General features: G+C 35.7%; 1 protein-coding gene across 1 annotated transcript in view; it reads left to right on the top strand.

Moving 5' to 3' along the window:
* The window catches only part of TTC27 (tetratricopeptide repeat domain 27), a 183,843-nt gene that overhangs the window by 130,760 nt on the left and 31,404 nt on the right, over positions 1–21,679 (top strand). The window contains exons 12-16 of the mRNA XM_072409253.1: positions 4,735–4,830; positions 6,128–6,250; positions 6,655–6,882; positions 12,248–12,346; positions 14,511–14,563. Of these exons, the coding sequence (XP_072265354.1) occupies positions 4,735–4,830; positions 6,128–6,250; positions 6,655–6,882; positions 12,248–12,346; positions 14,511–14,563 (599 nt within the window). The remainder of the gene's footprint in view (positions 1–4,734; positions 4,831–6,127; positions 6,251–6,654; positions 6,883–12,247; positions 12,347–14,510; positions 14,564–21,679) is intronic.

Below are 21,679 nucleotides of genomic sequence, written 5' to 3'. Positions count from 1 at the left end.
TGGGGAAATGTAATTCCCCATTAGAGTTTAATAAGTCCTTGTGAACATTTTCTGTATTGAAATTAAGATCGTATAATGTTATGTCATTCTATACATTTTGCAGTGGAATATTTTTGTGGCTTCACAAATTATCCCATAGCAATGATAGATCAGTTATTTTAGGTCATGAAAATTGTTGTCCTATGTTGCTTTTTTTTTTTGCATGTCTCTTAAAAAAAAATTTGTTTTATTTACCATTATGATTTCAGCCATATACCAGTTTTTCAGATCTACTTGGCCTTTATTGCTTAAAAAAAGTGGTTAAAGCTGTCTTGGAAAAAGGGGGGGGGGGGGATGGGGAGTACCAGCCAGGTTATTATGTTTGCAGAGAGAGATTTAGCCATGATAAAGAGACTGTCAAATACCGTTAGGCCCCAGGTTAGGGACTTCCGACATACAGACGACTCCTAGATACAAACAGGGCTTCCCTGCTCGCTCCTGTGCAAGATGGAGCCATTTGAGGAGGGCGGTTTGCATGACTTGCAGAAGAAACTTTTTGCTATACACAGCTGATGCTGAGCTCTTTCTTTAATGACTAAGACAAACTCTGGAGTTGTTTCTTTTTGCATATCAAAGCACAGCTTGCTCCAGAAGTTAATGAATGTCTAGAATCCAAGTTATATTAACGGATGAGTTTTTTTTATTTATGGATGAAGAAGTCATGTTTGAAAAAGTAAACCCCCTAATTCAGTAGCTTGTATGGAATATTCCTTAGAAGAAGTATCTTGAAGTAATTGTTTTCTGTATGACTTTAGCAGTCACACAAATGGTTGTGAAGGGATTTTGGTTTATTCTTCTTTACAACATTGTTTCAGTTCATTGATGTTTGTGGGTATTCGCATATTCACATCCATCTTAACGTCCTGCCACAGCATTTCATTTAAGTTCAGTTCTGCACTTTGACTCTAGAATAATAATTCAGAGGAGTTCTTGGTTGACCTAATGCTTGCAAGATGCCGGGGTCCTGTGGCTGCAAAACAAGCCCAAATCATCAGTGTGCTTTACAGTTGGTATAAGGTGTTAGGTTTGTAGTTATATGCTATGTTTGTTTTTGCCAAACATGGTGCTGTGAATTATGGCCAAACATCTCCACTTTGGTCTTGTCTTTCTAAGGACTTTTTTCCAGAAGTCTTGTGGTTTGTTCAGGTTCAACTTTGCAAACATTTATGAGACAAAAGCCTTTTTCTGGCAACCCTTTCAAACAACTTTTTTAAATTATATTTTAATTTTTATAATATCATGTTTGATAATTAGTTCTGAAGTTAAAGAACTGTTTTTTTCTGTCCACTTTAGGGTGTATGTAATAAAATGTGTTATTTGAGGAGTTTTAAGCATCAGACATAATAACAAAATGTAAGATAGAATTCAGGAAGCCTCCGTGGAATACTAAAATGACCCAACTCATATTTCCTAAGATTTAGGAGCTTTGCACTAACAATCTACAATATGCATGAAAACTTTCATTTTCCCTGTTCAATATTATCTATACCACAAAACAAAATAGTCTTGTAAATTGCTAGAGGCTTTTCCCGCTTAGGTTTTATTGCCTGAAGTGTGGGACCAGTAGTGATTAGAATAATACCTTGGTTGCATTCTCGTTGTTTTAGCACATAATAAATAGTACAGAGCTAGTTTCTAATGCGGGAAGTGCATCTAATTTCTCTTATGCTGTTCTGGATGCACTGCTCTACTATTTGTACATTTTTCCTGTTTAAGTAAGACAATTAAAAGCTTACCTTTCAGGGCTGGCTCCATGACGACTATTTAATTGCTTTTATGTGGTGTATTACAGACATATGGTATCACTCAGGGATTTGTTCAGAGGTGGAGGAAATGGCAGAGGCAAGCAGTCTCCCTTTTATATATGTCAGATTCCGTGATGTATAGCCAGACTGTACAAGAGTTACTCTGCCCACTTGTGTTACTTTACAGACTATATATTGCTCAATTTGTTCTGATGGACTTCATGTTGGTGCCCTTGGTTTGATGAAGAACTGATGTCAGAAGTGTTTTCTTCCTCTTTCCACACTAGAGACATACGTTATTAGTAGGAAGGTGTGAAAATATGTTCTTTCCTATATAATTAAAAAAAATCATATCATAATGGATATAAAATCACAAAATGGAAATAAATCACATTCATGCAGAGCAGGGGAATGTTTTTTGAGGACCCTTCCTTGAATCTCAGCATAAAACCAATGCTTTCGCACTAACATTTAAGCTAACAATTAGGTGACAGTGTAGTATCTTCTTAGAAATACACATAAAGTGTGTAAAATAAAACAAAAAGCTAAAACTAAATTAAACTATAGTTTTGGTTACTTCTTGTCCTTTTGTGCTATCCTCTGCTGTATCTATAGAGGACGTCAGTGTTTTCACCAAGGCTGCACTATGAACATGTTTGCCTTTCACTTCATTACTTCAGGGTTCAGGAGGTATTAATTTTGTTCTGTTTAGGTATACTTTAACTGCTGAGCACAGAGCTTTGCAAACAGTGACTTCTGAGTAATGTTTGTTTTTTTTTTGTTTTCTTTATGTACTGTTTCAGTTATAAAAATATATATTTTCTCCTTTTTTTTAATTGTACATATTTATTAAAGATTTTTAAAGTTTACAGAAAAAAGAATACAGAGATATTGACGTACAAACTATTGATGATGTACAAAGTTCAGGTCTTAAAAAACGGAAACAACCTATCAGGAGTTTGTACAGACGAGAATTTCTGAATTAGATAGCATTATGTCAGGGACTTAAAATTTCTAAAGAGTAGCTAGGTAACACTGATAATCTATCATGCCAGTGCAAATAAACCCCATGCTTTCATTTCATCGTACATGACCACAAGTCCTAAAGCTTGATATTAAATAAAAGAGAAACTCAAGCTGTATGTCAGACCTGAAGGAAATCAGAAAGGAAAGGTTACAAAGAAAAAAAATACATACTAACAGGAAAGAGATTCAAAAACAATGTGAATGGAGGATTGGTTTCTACGCTTGCCTAGTGCCAGCAGATCTTCCCATGGAGTTTGCTTTTCACTTAAATGAGCTTAGAATAATATTGATCCCATTCGAACCATTACTTGAAGTTTCTCCAAACGGTCGTGTATTCTGGTCATCAACAACGCCATCAGCTTTTAGTCTTGTACACGCTTCTATAGATCTAGCCCTGTAGGAGGGGGATGTGGATTTCCAGCGTAGTGTAATTAGGAACTTGGCCGCAGTTAATACATAGGCCATTACTTTAGCTTAATTGGACCCTTAATTGGGAAGCCTATAGGATGCGTTAAAGGATCCTTGCAAGTAGGAGCCAAACAAAACCTGGAAAGGAGTTTATCCACTATCTCCCAAAATAGGAAAATATTCGTGCAATCCCACGAAATGTGGATCAGCTTTCCCATCTCTCTCCAACAAGGATTATTTGTAGATGGGTATATAACATTTAGGCACTCTGGTGTAAAGTACTAGTGTATAATTATTTTATGTATATTTTCATGGTGTATGGTACACCAGGAGCTCTTTGGTCCCAAATTTTTTGCCATATCTGCATCAGAATGGATCTACCTTAAGTGCCCTCCCATTTATGCATGTAGGAGTGGGGCACCTGTGCCTACCGCCGTTATGATCTGATATATGTCTGATAGTAAGCCCTGTTTGCCCAGCCCCTTACACATGCCCCTTCAAAGGAGGTAGGAGCGATAAAACCCATATATGTTATGTATAATTTGTATAAAATGGAAGGCTCCCTTCGAGTGCCAGGGCATGGTTATCCTCATAATTAGGCTGTCAAGCATTAGAGGCATATATAAAAAGGAGGTCAAAGGGGATTTGTTTGTTGACAAGGAGAATTTAATTTTACATTTCAGCCATATTTGTTTTGTAAAATGTGTAGGGGCCAGCATAGTGTTATCCAGCAGTGATAATTTAGCACTCCACAGCATGAAGTTCAGGTGTGTAGGGTAGACCCATAATTGCTCCATCTCCGTCTATCGCTTGTAGGGGCTTAAAGTGGCCCATGAGGTGAGCTGCATAATAATATTTCAAAGAGTCTGGGACACCAAGTCTCCCCTGGTCCCTACGGGAACAAAGGACTGTTTTGGATAGCTGATGTGTCTTATAGGCCCAGATGAAATTTAGCACATCCACCTGTAGTTGTTTCAGTGCAGGATAAGGGATAGGGATTGGTAATTCTGATAGTTTCAAATAGATAAAGCAGGGAGTACAGACATACTCATTAGGACAATACACTAAAATACAATACAACAAAAATGGGTAGAAATTAAATTTCTACTTGTGTAGTAGGTTTCTTATCTCCCTAAAACATCCTCAGACAGTTACCTTTATATAGCAATGTAAGCTGATGGTGGTTGATTGCTGTGGTGTGGTCAGCTCATTAAGCGTCTTCCTCCGGCACCATTTGACCACAACCCTAAATTGTTTCCTTTTGAAAAAATTGCATTATTAGGTGTACTGTGGCATACTTATGTTTTTGATGTCTTTGTTTAACTTAACTGTATGTTTCCTAAATGTAATAAAACTCAGCAAGATGTGTTCAGGTAAGAAGTTGAAAAAACAAGAAACTATTTCGAAAAACAGATGAAGATGTATGCTGTTTTAGGACTTAATGTTGAGAATGAGGGAATGCTGTAGAGATTACCATAATAATAATTGTTTTCCTTCTCTTAATTTTTTTCTCTAGGTCCTAGCAGACCAGTTTGAAGAAAAAAGCCCTCCTGTGACTGAACGTATGAAAGTGTTATATTGCTCACAAATGCCTCCAATTTGGGAAATTCAAGTAAGGGAAATGTAATGATTTGGAATTTCCACAAAAAAAAACAACCCAAAAACAAATGTAACCAAAAATAAAAATGATACAAATCTAGTATGTTACATTTATAGATTATGAATTTGCCCAATAATGCAATGCTCCATAACATTAACAAGCCCAAAAAGTGAATTCCTACAAGGTTTAGAGATAGAATAATCTCATTGGTGTAGTGCAACACACTCATTTGTATAATAAAGCAAAATAAAATATTTGTATAATATACCCTTAAAGTTCTGGTATTTAAAGTATTTTGAGTACTAACCTCCTTCTAATGTAAATTTGAACTCATTTTAATCTGCATGGACCTTCTTTAGGCTGGTTTTGCATTCTTGAGTAGCTGTGATAAGCCTTAATTTATCTAACTGTACATTTGTGGAGATATGGGGGAAAGACCTAAATGAATACAGAGTGATTATGCAAACTCCTAAAACTTAAGATTTGAGATAAGTATTACTCCATCACCCTTCTTTATTTTAAACAGACTGTATTGCCTTTAATTCTTTAACTTTCTCCATTTATAGTAGCAAATTGTAGCGTGTTAGGCACAGATGAAAGAGTTTTATTGTTGCCCATGACAAGAAAGCCTGTTTTATTTCAAGCTTACGATCAAAGATATATAGAAATTCCAAAAAGACTTTTACTACTACCAGCTCACACTTCAGTGTGAAGTATGCCAGGACTTATTACCTCTAAAATGTGTCCGCTCCCCATTTACACCCCTGATCCCTGATAATTATCTAACATTTACCAGTTTGTATCTTCAAAGCAGAACTATAGCCCACTTATGTATATATACATTGATTGCAGAATTTGCAAGGGGCAATGTACATTATTACATACAAGTCAGGACATTCAGCTCTTCAGAAAATGGGACATTGCACAGTGCTTCATAGATCAGTGTAGCTCCCCCCAGCTTCATCCCCCATAATCACCTAAAACTTTCAACTTCCATTTTCAAGTTCTCTCTTGACTTGGTTGTGTGTCAGATAATTTTTCCCATACACTTCTTGTTAAACAACAAATTTTACCAATCATTCATACAGAAGACTTGATCAGTGCTAAATGATTATTTTACTTTGTTGACTCTGTCTTGAATACAAGTAACAGCTCGTACTCTTTTCCCTCTTTTCCCAATATCCACACCTACATAGCTACCCTAAAACTGGATTGTCTAATAAGCAAGAGTCTTCTGATAAATATGTATTGTTTAACTATTTACTGATAAGTAATCTGTTTTGTACTAACATTTATATTTTCTCTAAAGAGGCAGCTTGCAAGCCTATTTTTTGAACTGGGATGTACAAGCTCGGCTCTTCAGATTTTTGAAAAGCTAGAAATGTGGGAAGATGTTGTTATTTGCTATGAACGAACAGGACAGCATGGAAAGGTGAGAACACCAACTGCTATTTGAGAATGTAATTGGTATCAGGAGTTTTTACACCTGCCACTTTTCGTTACACTAACTATCCTTTGTTGTGTCTGGGGAACCAGTACCAAGATGATGATTATTTATCTAGGATATTACCTATTAAACTTTTTCACACTGATGTGAATAGTTCCTACTATAGATATTCTTTGAAAGCTAGGGAGATGACACTAAATTACAACATTTTAGCTTAGGACACACAATGTCTGGAAAACTATTTTTTTATTTTTTATTTTTTCTTCATTGGCTGCAACTATACACAATACCCAACATACAACCATAAAATATGGTCATATTTATTTAATTCAGTTGTGTTTTATTCATTATTTTAATCAGTCCTTACTCGGATCTCTAACTCATGTTAGGCGGAGCAGATTCTACGACAAGTATTAGAGAAAGAGGAGACCCCACGTCTTTACTGTCTTCTTGGAGATGTATTAAAGGATCATCAATATTATGATAGAGCCTGGGAGCTTTCCAAGCACCGCAGTGCCCGTGCCCAGCGATCAAAAGGCCTTCTTTATCTGCGGAATCGGGAGTTTGAGCAGTGTGTAGAGTGCTTTGAAAAGTCTGTAAAGATCAACCCAATGCAGGTGAGGAGATAACACTATCATGGCAAAATGGCATTGATGGCATGATGATGTACGTTTGTATGCATATTGTAAATGTTTTGTAACAAGAATATATTTATACATGATTTTATCACATCAGGAAATTACTGTTAACTAAAATGGTGAGTTTCAAAGTTTCTGTCTATGTAGGAAACACAAATTCCCCAAATTATTTTAAGGTACAAAACTCTATGCACATTCAAATAAAAACTGTTCTGAAAAAACTAAGGTACTTTTTTTTACCTAGCAAACCAGGAACAATTGACTTGAATATAACACTGGAGTAGAAAATATCCACCCTATTTATTACTGGTGTGTCCTGAATCTTCTCCTATTCCCCTTTTGAAGCCATGCATCTTGCCTGTTCAGCCTTTTTTTTTTTTTAGTAATGTTACTGTTGCCTTGCATTTGCTTGTGACAATATTTTACAGCTTGCATCTTGCCTCTAATGCCATATGTGTACTAAAGCTGCTGTCATTCCTCCATTTATCTTAAAGTGGCAAAATGCAGGCTGTAAAAATAGATTTAGGAAACTAAGAATGTTATGTAGTGTACCATTTTAAAAAAAGTAAATAATACCGATGAGTGAAAAAAATGTCAATTGAAGAATGGGGATATTCAAGTATTTCCAGATATATACAAAGTATATATATAAGTGTTGCTTAAAGCGGAGCTAAACTTTCACTTTGAAAAAGAGAGATCAGGAAGGTTTTTTATTGCAGAAAGGAGCAGGTCATGTCTTTTTTGCAATAAAACATACTTGCAGATAGCTCTCCATCTGTTAAACATTGAGCTGTGCATGGGCATACCGGGTGCATCCAGGCTTCCCCTACGGTTGCCAAGACTGAATAAACTCCCACACACTTATGCAAGAGTTACGTCATTCCAAGCAGGCCAGTCAATAGACCAGACTTCAGCTAGAGAAGAAGACGGTGGCACCTGCACCAGAGCAAGGTGAGGTGAGTGCAATTAAAAAATTGTGATCAGGCAGATAATAAGTAGAAGGGGAGGACAACTGAAACAATGTAATAGTACGTCAGTGTGATAGAAAGAAGCGCCAGGCCTACCCCACCCATCTGGTCTCCAAAAATGAGGAATACCAGTGTCAAAAAAAGTTTTCTATTATGTAGTACATTCACTTATTTTGGGTTTAGATACTATTGCTTACAGGAGTAGTATATAGCACCAATTATTTTAGACCTGTGATCACAGCCATTTCACGTGAATTTTTTGACTGATAGCATTATTTGTGTATCTATTGGCGAGTTTGATCAGATATCAATATTGGCTCTTTTTTAAAGTTCTATAGGCAAAGGGGGTTATATATATTTATGTAGTTGTTTGTTTACTAAAAAAAAAGCTGCCGGGTTTAAAGGTAATCTTAACAACTCAACGCTAAAATGTTTAAAAATAAAATTTGTATATTATTTACCATTATAGTTTAGGTCTAAAACAGATTCAACATTTCATTCTCTCCATTTGTTATTGTTTATGCCTCAAGGTTTAACCTTGAAGGATCACATTACCTGAGCTGACAATGCAATCTGATTTTTCAAGTCAGCAAACTAGACCTAGGCTAATAAAATCTTTACAATTTCTTTTTTTTTGTTTCAACTATTATTAAGACAAACTTCAAGTGATACAGTGTGACAGGTGTATTCCAGTAAGAATTACAGAATATATAAAGATGTACCTTGTTAACAGGCTATGTTCAAATCTAGACAAGTAAAAGTTTTCACTACATGTGTTTGCTTTTCAATCCTAAATCAAGGAAAACATTCCTAAATGTCACCTATAGAGTGTTACACAACACAAAAGAAATTTAACAGACAGCAATGTATGTGTGCTGTAACACACCCTCTTGCTAGAAAATTAAGCCACATGGAGGCCATGATATTATTGTTGTAATTAAATAGTGAACATAGCGTAACATCCATTTAGTCATTGTAGCATTTTTCAAGCTAATATTTCAGTGGAACAAGTTTTGATTACCTAAACATCATGTGGCATTAATGTACTGTGACATTTAACCTACCTACAAGCACACAAAAGCTTTAGATGTTAAATTAACTGAAAAATGTAAACCTTACAGTGGCCGTTCTCAACCAGGGTCCCTGGGAACCCTAAGGATTCTATGAGTTCCTTGTACAATTGCCAGTGTATGCCTGTAAGATAAGTTACCATTTACGTCAATGATTTTGTCAGCTAACTATACGGGGCATTCTTCTGACAGACCACCAATGTAAGATATTTTTTTCCCACTGAGGAACATGTGTTATAGATATAGTAATATATAGTAAGATATAGTAATAATAATAAACAATAAATAATTGATATAGTAATATTAAAAATAAACAGTATTTAAATGGCACCAACATATTACACAGTGCTGTACATTAAATAGAGCTTGCAAATGACAGACAGATAAAGACAATGACACAGAAGGAGGAGAGGACCCTGCCCAGAAGAGCTTACAGTCTAAGATTTGGGGGAAGTAGCACAGTAGGAGGGGGGATTTCAAAGGTACTTCCATTTTTAAAAGTTTGATAAAGGCTACCTTACAGTCTACAATTTATAGAGCAAAAAAATTGCCAAACTGTAAAAAAAATAATACTAGGCCTGACTATTTAACTCTACAGAGCTGCCGCCAGCAGACATTTGTATATTAATAGGAGTGCCCCAATATTGCATAGTACTGTATTTAAAGCAGAACCACAGGCAATGCAGTTAAGATACACATACATTATACAAATTGCCTTATATTTTAAAGAATTTCTAAATCAGTCCAGCCACCTTCATGATTCATACACCTCTGGAATAACAAGAGACCATTTGAGGTTATATGTATTTTGCATGCTATTTTTAGATATTAGTTTGATGTATTTATAGCAAGCAAGCTGTTCTTTTCATGTGTTGCTACATTTTAACATCTGTATGTAAATGGTAGTTGAATAATGTATTGTCTGCCTGCATGACTGGGTGTAATTGTAATAACATGTTGCTTACAATAAGAATCCTACTTAATCCAGCAGTTAGTGCTTTGGATCAGTCATGGTTGAACTCTTGGTGATAAATCCTGACAGCTACTCAATCACATGAGGATTTTCAGTGAATGAAATTTCTCTCTTTATTGCATACTAAAAGAAAGTTATATATTTCACCAAATCCATACCTTTCTTTTCAGCAGCATTTTTTGAATTTCTTGAATTTGAGTGGCAAGTAGATACGTTTTCACCTGTGAATACCTTAGGCATTCTAGCTTCAGCTTTGTTTCATCATTAATGATGAGGATAAGCTGTCTCAGTTACTTGTTCATACATATTAACCTCATCTATTAGAAAAGTTGTTGCTAGGCATTTTTATAACAATAAAGACTAACATGCTTTTATAACTTTTTTTCCACACTGAGGTAAAACATTTTAGAAATTTTGGATTATTTAGTAACATCTTTTAGATGGTACAATGAGGGATACATTTAAAGAAGCTTGTGTTTTAAGCAGTAGCAAAAAGATAAACATAAGTAGTGATGTTGTCTTCATTCTGCTAAAATGAGGAGAGACAAAAGCAATTAAATTAATTATTAAAAAATAATCCTCTTACTGACTTAGAAGCCAAAAGTTCCCAAATCACTACATATGCTCCCCATGCTCCTTTTTTATCCAACATTTCTTCTCTTGGTTTGTGAGCCTGCACTGTCATTTACACAGGTAATTATGGAACGTTTAATATACACATTTTTGTATTCTGCCTTTTAGCCTGCAGGTTAAACTTTTCATATGTTTTGATTCACTTTCTCACACATGCAAAAAGACCTCCTGACTCGTGTATTCATCTTGGCCCTCATTTTGTATTCCTGTTATGTGTGACATAGGTATTTTGCAACACCTTCTGAATAGCTATTCTTACAAAATAGTTTGGGATTTTATATAAAATCTTATATAAAATCTTCACATCACAACTATTTAATTCATACTTAGAATTCATATTCAAAAGCATGTTTTTAAGCAACCCAAATATGTTAAACATATCAGCATTGAAGTCTCTCATATCACCTTCCAATTACTGAACAACCAACACATATGAGGACAAGGTTATCAGGGGGTAGCGTCTCCTCCTATCAGTCTATCAGAATAATAATGTGTATTAAAATGTATTTAATCAGGAGGTAACACTCTCCATATTAGTTACTTTTCATAATGCTAACTATATATTCAAATGATTTACCCAGCATATATTATTTGTTATTTCATCTATAGGATGTTTGCATACTATCACCAGGTATAAAAAATTCATCTATCCATTCCTAATAGTAACAATTCATTTTTGCACTCTTCATGGCAACTGAATTAATTTTTCCTTATAAATCATTATTATGCCAAAACACTTTACTCATAGTGGAGCTGCAAACCAATCAGTATAATCCTTAATATAGACAATCTTGCTCAACAAAACTAATTTATAGTGTTTCCAACAGTGTTCCTTATTCTAATATCATACATATTGATACTCTTCTGCTTTTCTTAGTCTGCCACATTGCAACAGATATATGGAACTGCCTACACCAGCGGTCGCCTACCGGTGGTCCGCGAGAAAATTTTAAAGAGCCCCGCTTGGGGGGACGCACTGTGCAGGGCCGCGGACCACATCCCCCGACCACTTCCCAGGCTCAGGGAGGTGGGCGGGCTCTGTCCCTGCACACAACCCGCACACTCTCCCATTGCAGGCTCAGATCTGCGATGGGAGAGTGGGCGGGATTGTGTCATAATGGCGTCACTCTAGGGGAAGTTTCTCCCCCTTTGAGTGACACTCGGCACCCCGCCCATGTGCGGTTGGAAGCCAGTGATTTTAGTGGTCCGCGGAACCGAAAAGGTTGACAACCACTGGCATACAATACACTGCTTGTACAAAATTACTTATACTGATGGCAGGCATTCCCAACATTAAGGGCACAATCCACCTAGATAATATAAGGATACAATAAGCAGCCAGTACATTTATTATCCAGACATAATTAGCTGTTGACAGGCTTTTTATATGTATCATTTTGTATCACTGTAAAAATACAATTCCCCTATATACAACTATATTGTTAAATGTATATTTATTCATAATAGTATTTAGGTAATACAATTTTTTCAGTATTAAAGTGATGCCAATGATACAAAAATGACACTTGACTAATAAACAGTTAATTACCTCTGTTGCTATGTTGCATATTGTAACTAAATATCAGTTTATAAAATGTTGAGGTTTTGTGAAAAAAACAAATAAGAATTTTCTCACAATGTTTTCATTTGTATAATCATATAGGTTAGTTGATAATGTGTATGCATTTTTCTTCCTTCAGCTTGGAGTGTGGTTTTCTTTGGGGTGTGCCTATATCACATTGCAAAATTATGAGGGAGCAGCAAGAGCTTTTCAGCGCTGTATTACCTTGGAGCCTGATGTGAGTATTTTATACATTATATATGTGCTTCTATAAATATAAAGAATGGACAATAATACATCAATCCATTATGTAAGGTACCTATATTTGTCTATAAACAACAGTGTTCTCCTCAGAATTTTTTTCAATCTGGTGGGGGGAAGCTGCAGCCCGGTGGTCAAAAAGTGAGTGGGGCAAGACATGGCAAATTTCCTAGTTGTATCTGGTAGCCCCTATTATTGTTCCCCCTAAGCTTTGTTCCAACTTTTTTAATGCCTGGCTTGTTAGTATGTCCAATATTTCCATCTTTTTGTTATATGCCCCAAACTGTCCAGTACTGTGTATTTTGATCCAACTTCCTAGTGTTCCCGTGTTTTGCTAGGAGTGTAATCCCTTGTAGTAGTGTAATAGTGTGATCAATGTAGTGTAACAAGTTAGGTATAGTTCATATCAGCAGTAAAAAAACTTTGCCATTTACTGCTTCATTTACGGACTACTGGTAACTGCTGGGCACCTGGGATTAGTAACAGGTGGTAAGTGCTGGGCACCTGGAATTGGTAACAGGTTGTAAGTGCTGGGCACATGGCATTGGTAAAAAGGGGTAAGTGCTGGGCACATGGCATTGGTAACAAGTGGTAAGTGCTGGGCACATGGCATTGGTAACAAGTGGTAAGTGCTGGGCACATGGCATTGGTAACAAGTGATAAGTGCCGGGCACCTGGGGGTAACAGGTAGTAAGTGCTGGGCACATGGGGTAACAGGTGGTAAGTGCTAGGCACCTGGGGTAACAGATGGTAAGTGCTGGGCACCTGGGATTGGTAACAGGTGGTAAGTGCTGGGCTTTTTCAGGCCTACCAGTTTTTCAAGCAGCAATGGACGCTGGTAAGAGGAAAGTGAGGAGTAAACGCAGCAAATGTAACCTCACTGCCAGTGTGAATTCAGCCTAACTTCAGATGTGGCATCCTATTCTGTATCTAGTAATGCAAAACTTTGGTTAAAAAAAAAAAAAAAAAAAATCACTTGATCCTTCCACAAACTGAGCCCAGCATGTCCCATGCATGTCAAATACTACAGCCTAACAACTCACTGTGATCAAACTTTCATATTTTCTACACCTTGGGTCGTAAGGACATGAATATTTCAGGGTACACAGGGGCAGCTTTTTCAACTGTCTAACTGATATTATGCAGCCATAGAGTTACATTGTGGCCTTGTTTTGCTAATTTGAAAAATTACTGTATCAAATTGGTATATACTATCTAATAATGCAAAAGAGATTATGAGGCTTGATAAATGTAACTTAACCAGCTTTCAATACTTTAGGCTTTATTCTGTCAAATAGGTAATTTTTGTGATTATTTTTTATGATTACGTCAGCATGTAATTTTTTAAGCATGTTTTTATTGTGTGTATTGGTAGTTTTCAAAATTGATTTTGAAAATTAAAAAACAATTAAATAGGTTAAGTAAAAAGTAAATATGTAATTATGAAATCACAACAATTAGATACAAATTAGAAAAAAAGAATATTGTTGAAATAAAACATGCAAATGCACAAATGAGAACCTGGAAAGCTGAAAAATGTCTGTTGTGTTTTTTATTTTGTTAGATCTCAATGATGTTGCAACAGGACCAGTTAACAATCTGTGTTCTGCTTTAGGTATTATTACCTACTTTTACAGTATTAACTTATTAATTGATAATATGGTTGTTATTACTGCCAGCCAAGGGCCCGTGTCAGAGTGTGGATATCATTTGATAAACATGCACAATCATACACATGATCTTTTGCTTTTTTTTTTTTTTGCCTATAATGGAAGTATTTAACTCCTTCCTACTTTAAACTACCTGTAATTATTTCAGTTTTTTCTTTTTTTTTATGAAATGTCATTTTTGTTCTGCAGAGAGGTCATTTATCATTTTGACACTGTAAGCCAGAGCTTCTATTACCAATCCATACTAATTGTACATTCTCTGCTTGTAAATTCTGCACAGCATCAGTGAGATGGCCTCCAAATCTGTCCTTTGAATTTAATTTTAGATATGAACAAATTAAAATGCAATATTGAGTATTCACAAAACATATTCACCTGCAGCATTTGCTGTATATTTCATAAATTTGTGTGGAACTAATATAAACATTAATATTTTAAGTGTCTTTTCTTCTATTTTTTATTTAATTTTAGAATGCAGAAGCCTGGAATAACTTGTCTACCGCATACATCAGATTAAAACAGAAGTAAGTTTTTTAATATTTTTATTGCAAGGAAAAACATTTTCAGACACCCGTATTAGTTCCCCATGACAGTTAGAAATTTGACTAATTTTCAAGATCAGGAAGAAGAAACTGCCTGGTCTTACTTCCCAAGATATTCTATTCTCATTGGAAACCACCTTCTCTGATAATATATTTTTTTATGTTTAAGAAGAGTTGTTTTACCAAAGTCAAGTTGAAAGTTTGTTTTTTTTTCCTTTATATCATGCCTGTTAGTGCCTGTACACTCGATATACTTATATACTCGAATATAAACCTAAGTACTTTTTACTACATTAACTCGTGTATAAAACTTGTGCAAAGCAATGTAATCCTTTCTGCTCATTTGAAACAGTATTTAATAAAAATGCAAATAAAAGCACCAAAAATAATAGTTGTTTTTGAATAAAAGTAACAAATATTTAAAGAGCCCAGTGATCTCCGAAAAGGACATTCCACAACAAACAATCCTGTTGCCCTCAGCTGCACAATGACAGGTGCTCTGCTCCAATCATGAAGTATAAGCTAATCTATTGCTGTATTGACTCTACACAAAGACAAGAGCTCCACTCAGCTAAGGTCCTGTCATTGTGCAGCCAGCCCTGGCAGTATTACTATACCACTGCTAAAGTAATGTTAGAGTGGAATTCAGATCCATAAAAATCAGGGCCAATTTGGACACCTCCAGCCACCAGTCGGCACCAGCAGAACAGCATTAGTCGGAGAAGAGTGATCCCCTGCCCGTTCATAAAAGTTCCAGCAGAGCTCTCTTCTGCTCTGCCAGATATAAAATTGTTATTAGTGTTGAAGGACTTTTTTCCCCCCAGAGCTGAGTATAAATGGAGAGTCAATATCATGTAAAATAAAGTTTTGATTTATACCCAAGTATATATGGTGTTGACACCTATGATTTTTTGAGGTCACTGGATAATAAATCACAGTAGATTTCATTATTTTTTATGCTGCCTGTTAAAAATGCTCTTCTTTGCTTTATACTCCTTTTCATGTTGGTTCAGCTCATGTTCACTACTATCCAGCCAAAACTTACAGAGGGCTGAGGACTATTTCTCTCTCTCCTACTCTCTGCCCATAGGTGACAGCACTGGACCAGTCGCTTAAAATAAAGCATTCCGCTTTTGAAATTATTAGTTCCTTGTCTGACATGTCAATTCATTGCCTTTCTTTGCTTTCTCTATCACTGACCTAGAACAAGCATAGAGATAAAGAATGGTTGTACTATTTCAGCCACTGCCTAATTTTAGTCTACGCTGTACTTGAATTAAAAGATAACTACTACTAGAAACAAGGGGGAATTCTAATTTACTGGAAGAAACCATGTTCACATATTACCAAATTATCTGATATTTACATAGAAGCATTATTATTAAAAAAAAATCAATATGTGTATAAAATGTAGAAAAGTAATTGGTCTTTTACCATAAAGTTCTGTAACCTCCCCTCTCTGTGCCCTGCTGTAAGGTGATTGGGGGCTATTTGCTATGAGGTTTATGTAAAAAAGTACTTTTGCTTCTCTCACATAGTTTAATTAATTACATCTTTATGTTTTAGCATTGGTGTGTACTTTGTTCTTAAATGTTATAGGTCATATCTCAGAAACATATTCCTCAAATTTGTTCTCAATTGTTCTTTTTTTAATTCATTTGGTGCTATTTGGATTAGTCACATTGTTAACAAATCACCCAAAAAGTGAAAGTCTTTGTGATGTCAAGAATAATCTTGTCTTAGCCTATAACAAAATAAAAATCTCAACCTTAGAACGCATTTTTATCTGTTGTTTAAAAGTTAAATTGATTCCATTTTTATTTTCAAAGTTTTTATTGACTTTTTCAAATAAAAAATACAACACAGTAAAGTTGAACAGTGGGAGGGAAGGAATTGTCTTACAAAACGGTAACTAACGTATCATTTACAATCTTATGCATCTTATTCGTAAAGTTTCCTTTAAGTTCCGTAATTGCATAAACAACAAAGTCCAAATTGAACTAAATGGCTATATAATTTTCATCTTTGTTTTTATATCCGGCTTAATAAGATAAAGGAAAATTGTAAAGCACTATAGAATTGACAGCACATAACATTAAAGTTATTCCTCGTCTTTTTGCTCCCCTCAACCTTTATCATAAATATCTGCAATTATCAGGAGTGGGGAAATGTCTTACGGTGGGGACAATGAGAAAAAGAGAGGAGATAAAAAAAAATACATATACAGGGGGCCACACAGGGGGAGACAAGGGGTGAGACCATCAGGGTAAGAAGGGGTATGGAGAGGGTTGCACTCTTGAGTTTAAACATTACTAAATTCTATCCTCTGGTCCCTTCTCTTAGAATTTCTTCAGGTTGTTTTTATGTGTATAAGTCAACTTAATCATTATCCAAATAATTTAGTTTTTTTGTGAACTCAAGGGGTATGATGGCAGCTTTCCAATAACAGGCAGCTAATAGAATGTATACAACCAATCTATCGGACTGTCTCAGAACTGTGTCGTCCAGTAGAGAAAATAAAGCACTTTCCATTTGTTTTGGAAATTAACTTGCATGACTGAGTATATAAAAATATAGATTTGAATCCAGAATCTCCGGACTCTTGGGCAGCGCCCCCAGGCATGATATAGAGTGCCTATCTGTTTACAGCTTCTACAACATAAGGGAGAGACAGTCGCATTTGCTTTATGAATTTTAACTTGGTGACAAGTACCACCTCATCAATTCTTTATAGTTGGCCCCTATAATTGAGGTATTGAAGGATTTTTTTGACACGGATAGCGAGAACTTCTGCCAGTCCTGTATGCTCCACTCCCTCTCTAGGACTGCTTCCCATTGCTTCATTTAAAAATGTTTATCTTGTGGAAAGAGTGCACAATATACTGCTGATATCCTCCCTTTGGCTTAAGTTATCAGGCTACAGAATTTTTCAAAAGCGGTGCTCTGTAATGAAGGAGACATCCCTTTGAGTCTATTTTGTAAAAAGGATTTGATTTAATAATATCTAAAGACTTCAGCTGGAGGAAGGGAGTATTTCTCTTGCAATTAGGAACAGCTAATGATAGCTTCGCCATCCAAAATATCCCCAATATGGAAAAAAACCCTTGTTGCTTCACTACAAGAATCAGCCCTGTTCGCATCCCTGGGGAAACTCTGGATTTTGCCATAGAGGTGTCAGCGAAACGTTCTGTGAGTGTAGTTTGTAAATAGTTTTTTGCCTGTCCCATACTGATAAAGGGTAAGAAATAGAGGAGCAAAGGAGTGCAGGTCTCTTAGTGTATGGAATCCACATAAGGACTTTGATCAGTATTGAGGGGCATACTAAAGCCTCAAGGTCAGTCCATTGTGGTTTAGGATGCAGAAGAGTGCTCTGACCTAACAATGCAATTTGGGCTGCCCTATGGTATAGTGAGATGTTGGGCACTTCCAGTCCTCCTAATCTATTAGGAGTATACAGGGTTGATGGCGTTAATGCAGTGTTCTTTGTTATCCCAGACGAACTTGAGTAATTTGTTTTGTATTTTACCATCATGTGTTTGTATGGGGACCATTTTGGGTATTGCTAAAGGAAGAGTCTTGAATAGATATAAAAGCCTAGGTAATATGTTCATTTCAATCGCCGTTATTCTCCCAAACCATGAGGGTAGGAAACAATGCCATCTATTTAAATCCCTAGCTATTGCTCGATACAATGGCAGATAGGTAGCCGAATATAGCTCTTGATGTGAGGGCGTAATTTTCAGGCCTGAAACTTTTGAAAACAGGGTCAACTCTCTAAACAAGTTAGGCAAAGAAATTAGCAGAGTAGATATAAACATACCGGTGTTCAGTTGAGTGGGAAGAAGACGTAGACGAGTGGCAGCTCCTGTTTAGTGACCCAACTCTTCAGTAACCACCCAAAAGCAGCCGGGTGGTGCACCCAGCTAAAAGGGCCTAGGGAGAACACTGCAAAAGAGCATCATCCGCAAAAAGACAGCATTTATGTTCAATGGGGCAACACTGGATCCCCTTAACATAAGGATTAAGTCCTATGCCTATCGCTAGGGGTTGGATTGCTAACGCAAAGAGTAATAGAGATAAAAGGCAATTTTTATTAGGGGCGAATGATAATATTTGATCGCTTTGCTTGCTCATGGTGTGGAGTATAAAGAGGTTCTCACCCTGAGGATTGCTGGGCCAAACCCCATTTTTAATAGTAGGACCTTCAAATCTTCCCAGGACAGGCTAGCAAATGCTTCATCCAAATCAAGCGATAGTAACATTGCTTTTCTTCCCGAACCTCCGTCCCAAATTCCATTTAGGGCTGAAATCAAGTCTTTTGTTCTCCTGGTTTAAACGGGAGCTTGACTGTCATGCAAAAAGCCTACCTGATCAGGGTGAATGAACTGCTATAAAAAGAAGCCCAGGCGCAAGGATAATATTTTTTCATCATAATTTTCAGGTCGCAATTAATGAGGGAAATAGGTCTTTAATTTGAGATTTCAGAATGATCATTACCCGGCTTAGGGATTACACTAATTAATGCTTTATTGTCTTCTTGTGGAATGCAAAAAAAAAAGTAAACTTTATTTTTTTACTGAGACTTTTAAAGCACTGCATGCATCTAAAAAGTTTTTGTCCTTTATTATACATTTATAACATTACACAAAAAATACAAAACTTTAAAATAGCCAATCACCATGATATTACAGTTTCATTACTTCACATTTACTGTGTTTTTCTATGCATTTCACATTTTTTGCTTCATCCGGAGAAACACCTTTAATCATCTAAAACAAACAGATTCATTCACTTCTAGTTATTATAGCAATTGAGTCTCATTGTAAAGAAATATATAGACAATCACTAAACATGTAATTGTGCACTCACATAAATGGGTTTGTTCTAGTGTTCAATCATGGTCATAATTCATGGATAAATCAGTACTATAGAGAGGGAACCCAGAGACCAAGAATAGAAGACTCAAGCGGTATGGGGTATGGACACCATGATTATATAACATAGCAACCTAATATACCTATATAACAAATATAGGTATAAATACATCTTAAAGTCTGTACACTCTCAAATCCTTTTAAGTACATTACTTTCCCCATATATTCAAATGAAGGCAGAAACTGAAGGGATACTCCACTTTTCAAGTCTACAAGCCAGCAGCTACATGACAAGAACATCTTCATGACATGTCAATCTTCAAAACTGTCAAAATATCCATGATTTGTTTTACTACTTGTTGATAGAAAGTAGCCAGAAACAAAGTTGGTTTTCTCTGGCTACTGAGCTGATGAGGTGGAATCAGATTACAGATTTATCCTGTTCATCATTCCTAGTAATGTGCTAGGAATACTCAACACTGCCAACATCTGGAGTGTGATAGATGTTTCAAAACATTATTCACATTTTTCAATATCAAATATAGATGTTATAGGCACATCTTAATTTAACTTTTAAATCAATATAAAGTTTTATTGACCAAATCAATCAAATAATCAGTTGTTTAAATAATGTATGTGTACTAAAACCCATGTAAAAAGTGTTCTGATTTATTTATAACTGTAAACATGTAATTGGGTAATACACACACTAACACTAACAGACACTATTGAGTATATAAGTATAAATTTCTTCTCACTAAATAAGTCGGCCAGGACACTATTTGCATGGAGTTTGCAGGTTTTCCTCGTGTTTGCATGGGCTTCCTCCCACATTCCAAAAAAAAACATGCAGTTAGGTTATATGGTTACCCCCAAAATTGACCTTAAAGACATATGACTGTGGTAGGGTCATTAGATTGTGAGTTCCTTTAAATGACAACTAGTGACATGACTGGACTTTGTACAGCGCTGCGTAACATGATGGAGCTATATATATATATACTGTGTAATAATAAATAATAATAAGTCCTGTAGCTTTCATAAAACATTTAGTACTAACATGGTTCCTTTCAAAAATATAGAAGACACCTTTAAAATCTGTAAGCTTCTAAAACTAATAAATATCTCTTTAGTACATTGAATTATTACTGTGAAATAACTGTCCAGAAATTGCAGTATTACATTTATTATAAATGACTATATTTCTTTCTTATGGTGGCCAAATGATAGTTCTCCGTGTTCTCCCACCGTGTGTCCAATATGTTGGTTGAGCTAAAATGCTTCATATGGGGACTTTTTTTTTTTCAGTGAACTTGATTGCACTGCAGTGTTTGCAAATACATGCCTTTAATAGAGAGATAAAAGGTGCATGCACAGACAGGGTGCCAGCACAGAAGAGAGAGCACCATAATGTGTTGCCACTCTGGACAAGAGAGTGCTACTGACTGGCAGAATCACTATCTACTGGTAATCATTTATAAACAAAGGGATAGCCTAGACAGTAATTTAGTATGATTCAGATCCTCTGCTCCAAGAAATGTGCAGAATTTGTGCTTACTAGCACTTTATATTTTGTTGTACATTACCATACATTTAACAGAAAAAAACATCATTTTGTAGGACCTCATAAGTTATTCTACCTGCATAACTATATTATTCACTATTATTTACTCCTAAATATGTTAATTTCATAAATATCACATTATGTGAAATAGTTTGTCTGCTTGATATCCACTTCTGACTGTTGGCCTGAATTGTTATTTTACCTCATTTTTTATTGGAGTGCCCTTTTTAAGATGACTTCTTTATATACACAATACACACACTATAACACATCTGTTAGCTCCAGCAAGTGGGGGCTGCAGTATTTTCAGGGAAAAATATTCTTGAAGCAGGTAAGGCAAATATGCAAATCTTTCCTCTTCCACCCTAAGTATTGTTATCATTCTTATTTTTTTAATGTGATCTGTGGCTTTGCCAACCATTTAAAGAATCAGACTGTTGGAAACATTAGGGCCATGCATGCTTTTCACAGAAAAGTCAAGAAATATTTGTAAGTTAGGCTGATTAAACGTTTTGTTATACTGATCATTATGGCATGAAGTTTCTGCTGAAGGCAATCCATACCTATTCATGTTTTAATCATTTAGTCTTGTAGGTATCCTTAAATACTCACCTCCATTTTAAGCATGTTAATGTATTATTCCTGTCTGCATAGTACAAT

The sequence above is a fragment of the Pyxicephalus adspersus genome, chromosome 4, assembly GCF_032062135.1.
Source record: "Pyxicephalus adspersus chromosome 4, UCB_Pads_2.0, whole genome shotgun sequence".
Taxonomy (NCBI): Eukaryota; Metazoa; Chordata; class Amphibia; order Anura; family Pyxicephalidae; genus Pyxicephalus; species Pyxicephalus adspersus.
This window is presented reverse-complemented; position numbering and strand designations above follow the sequence as displayed.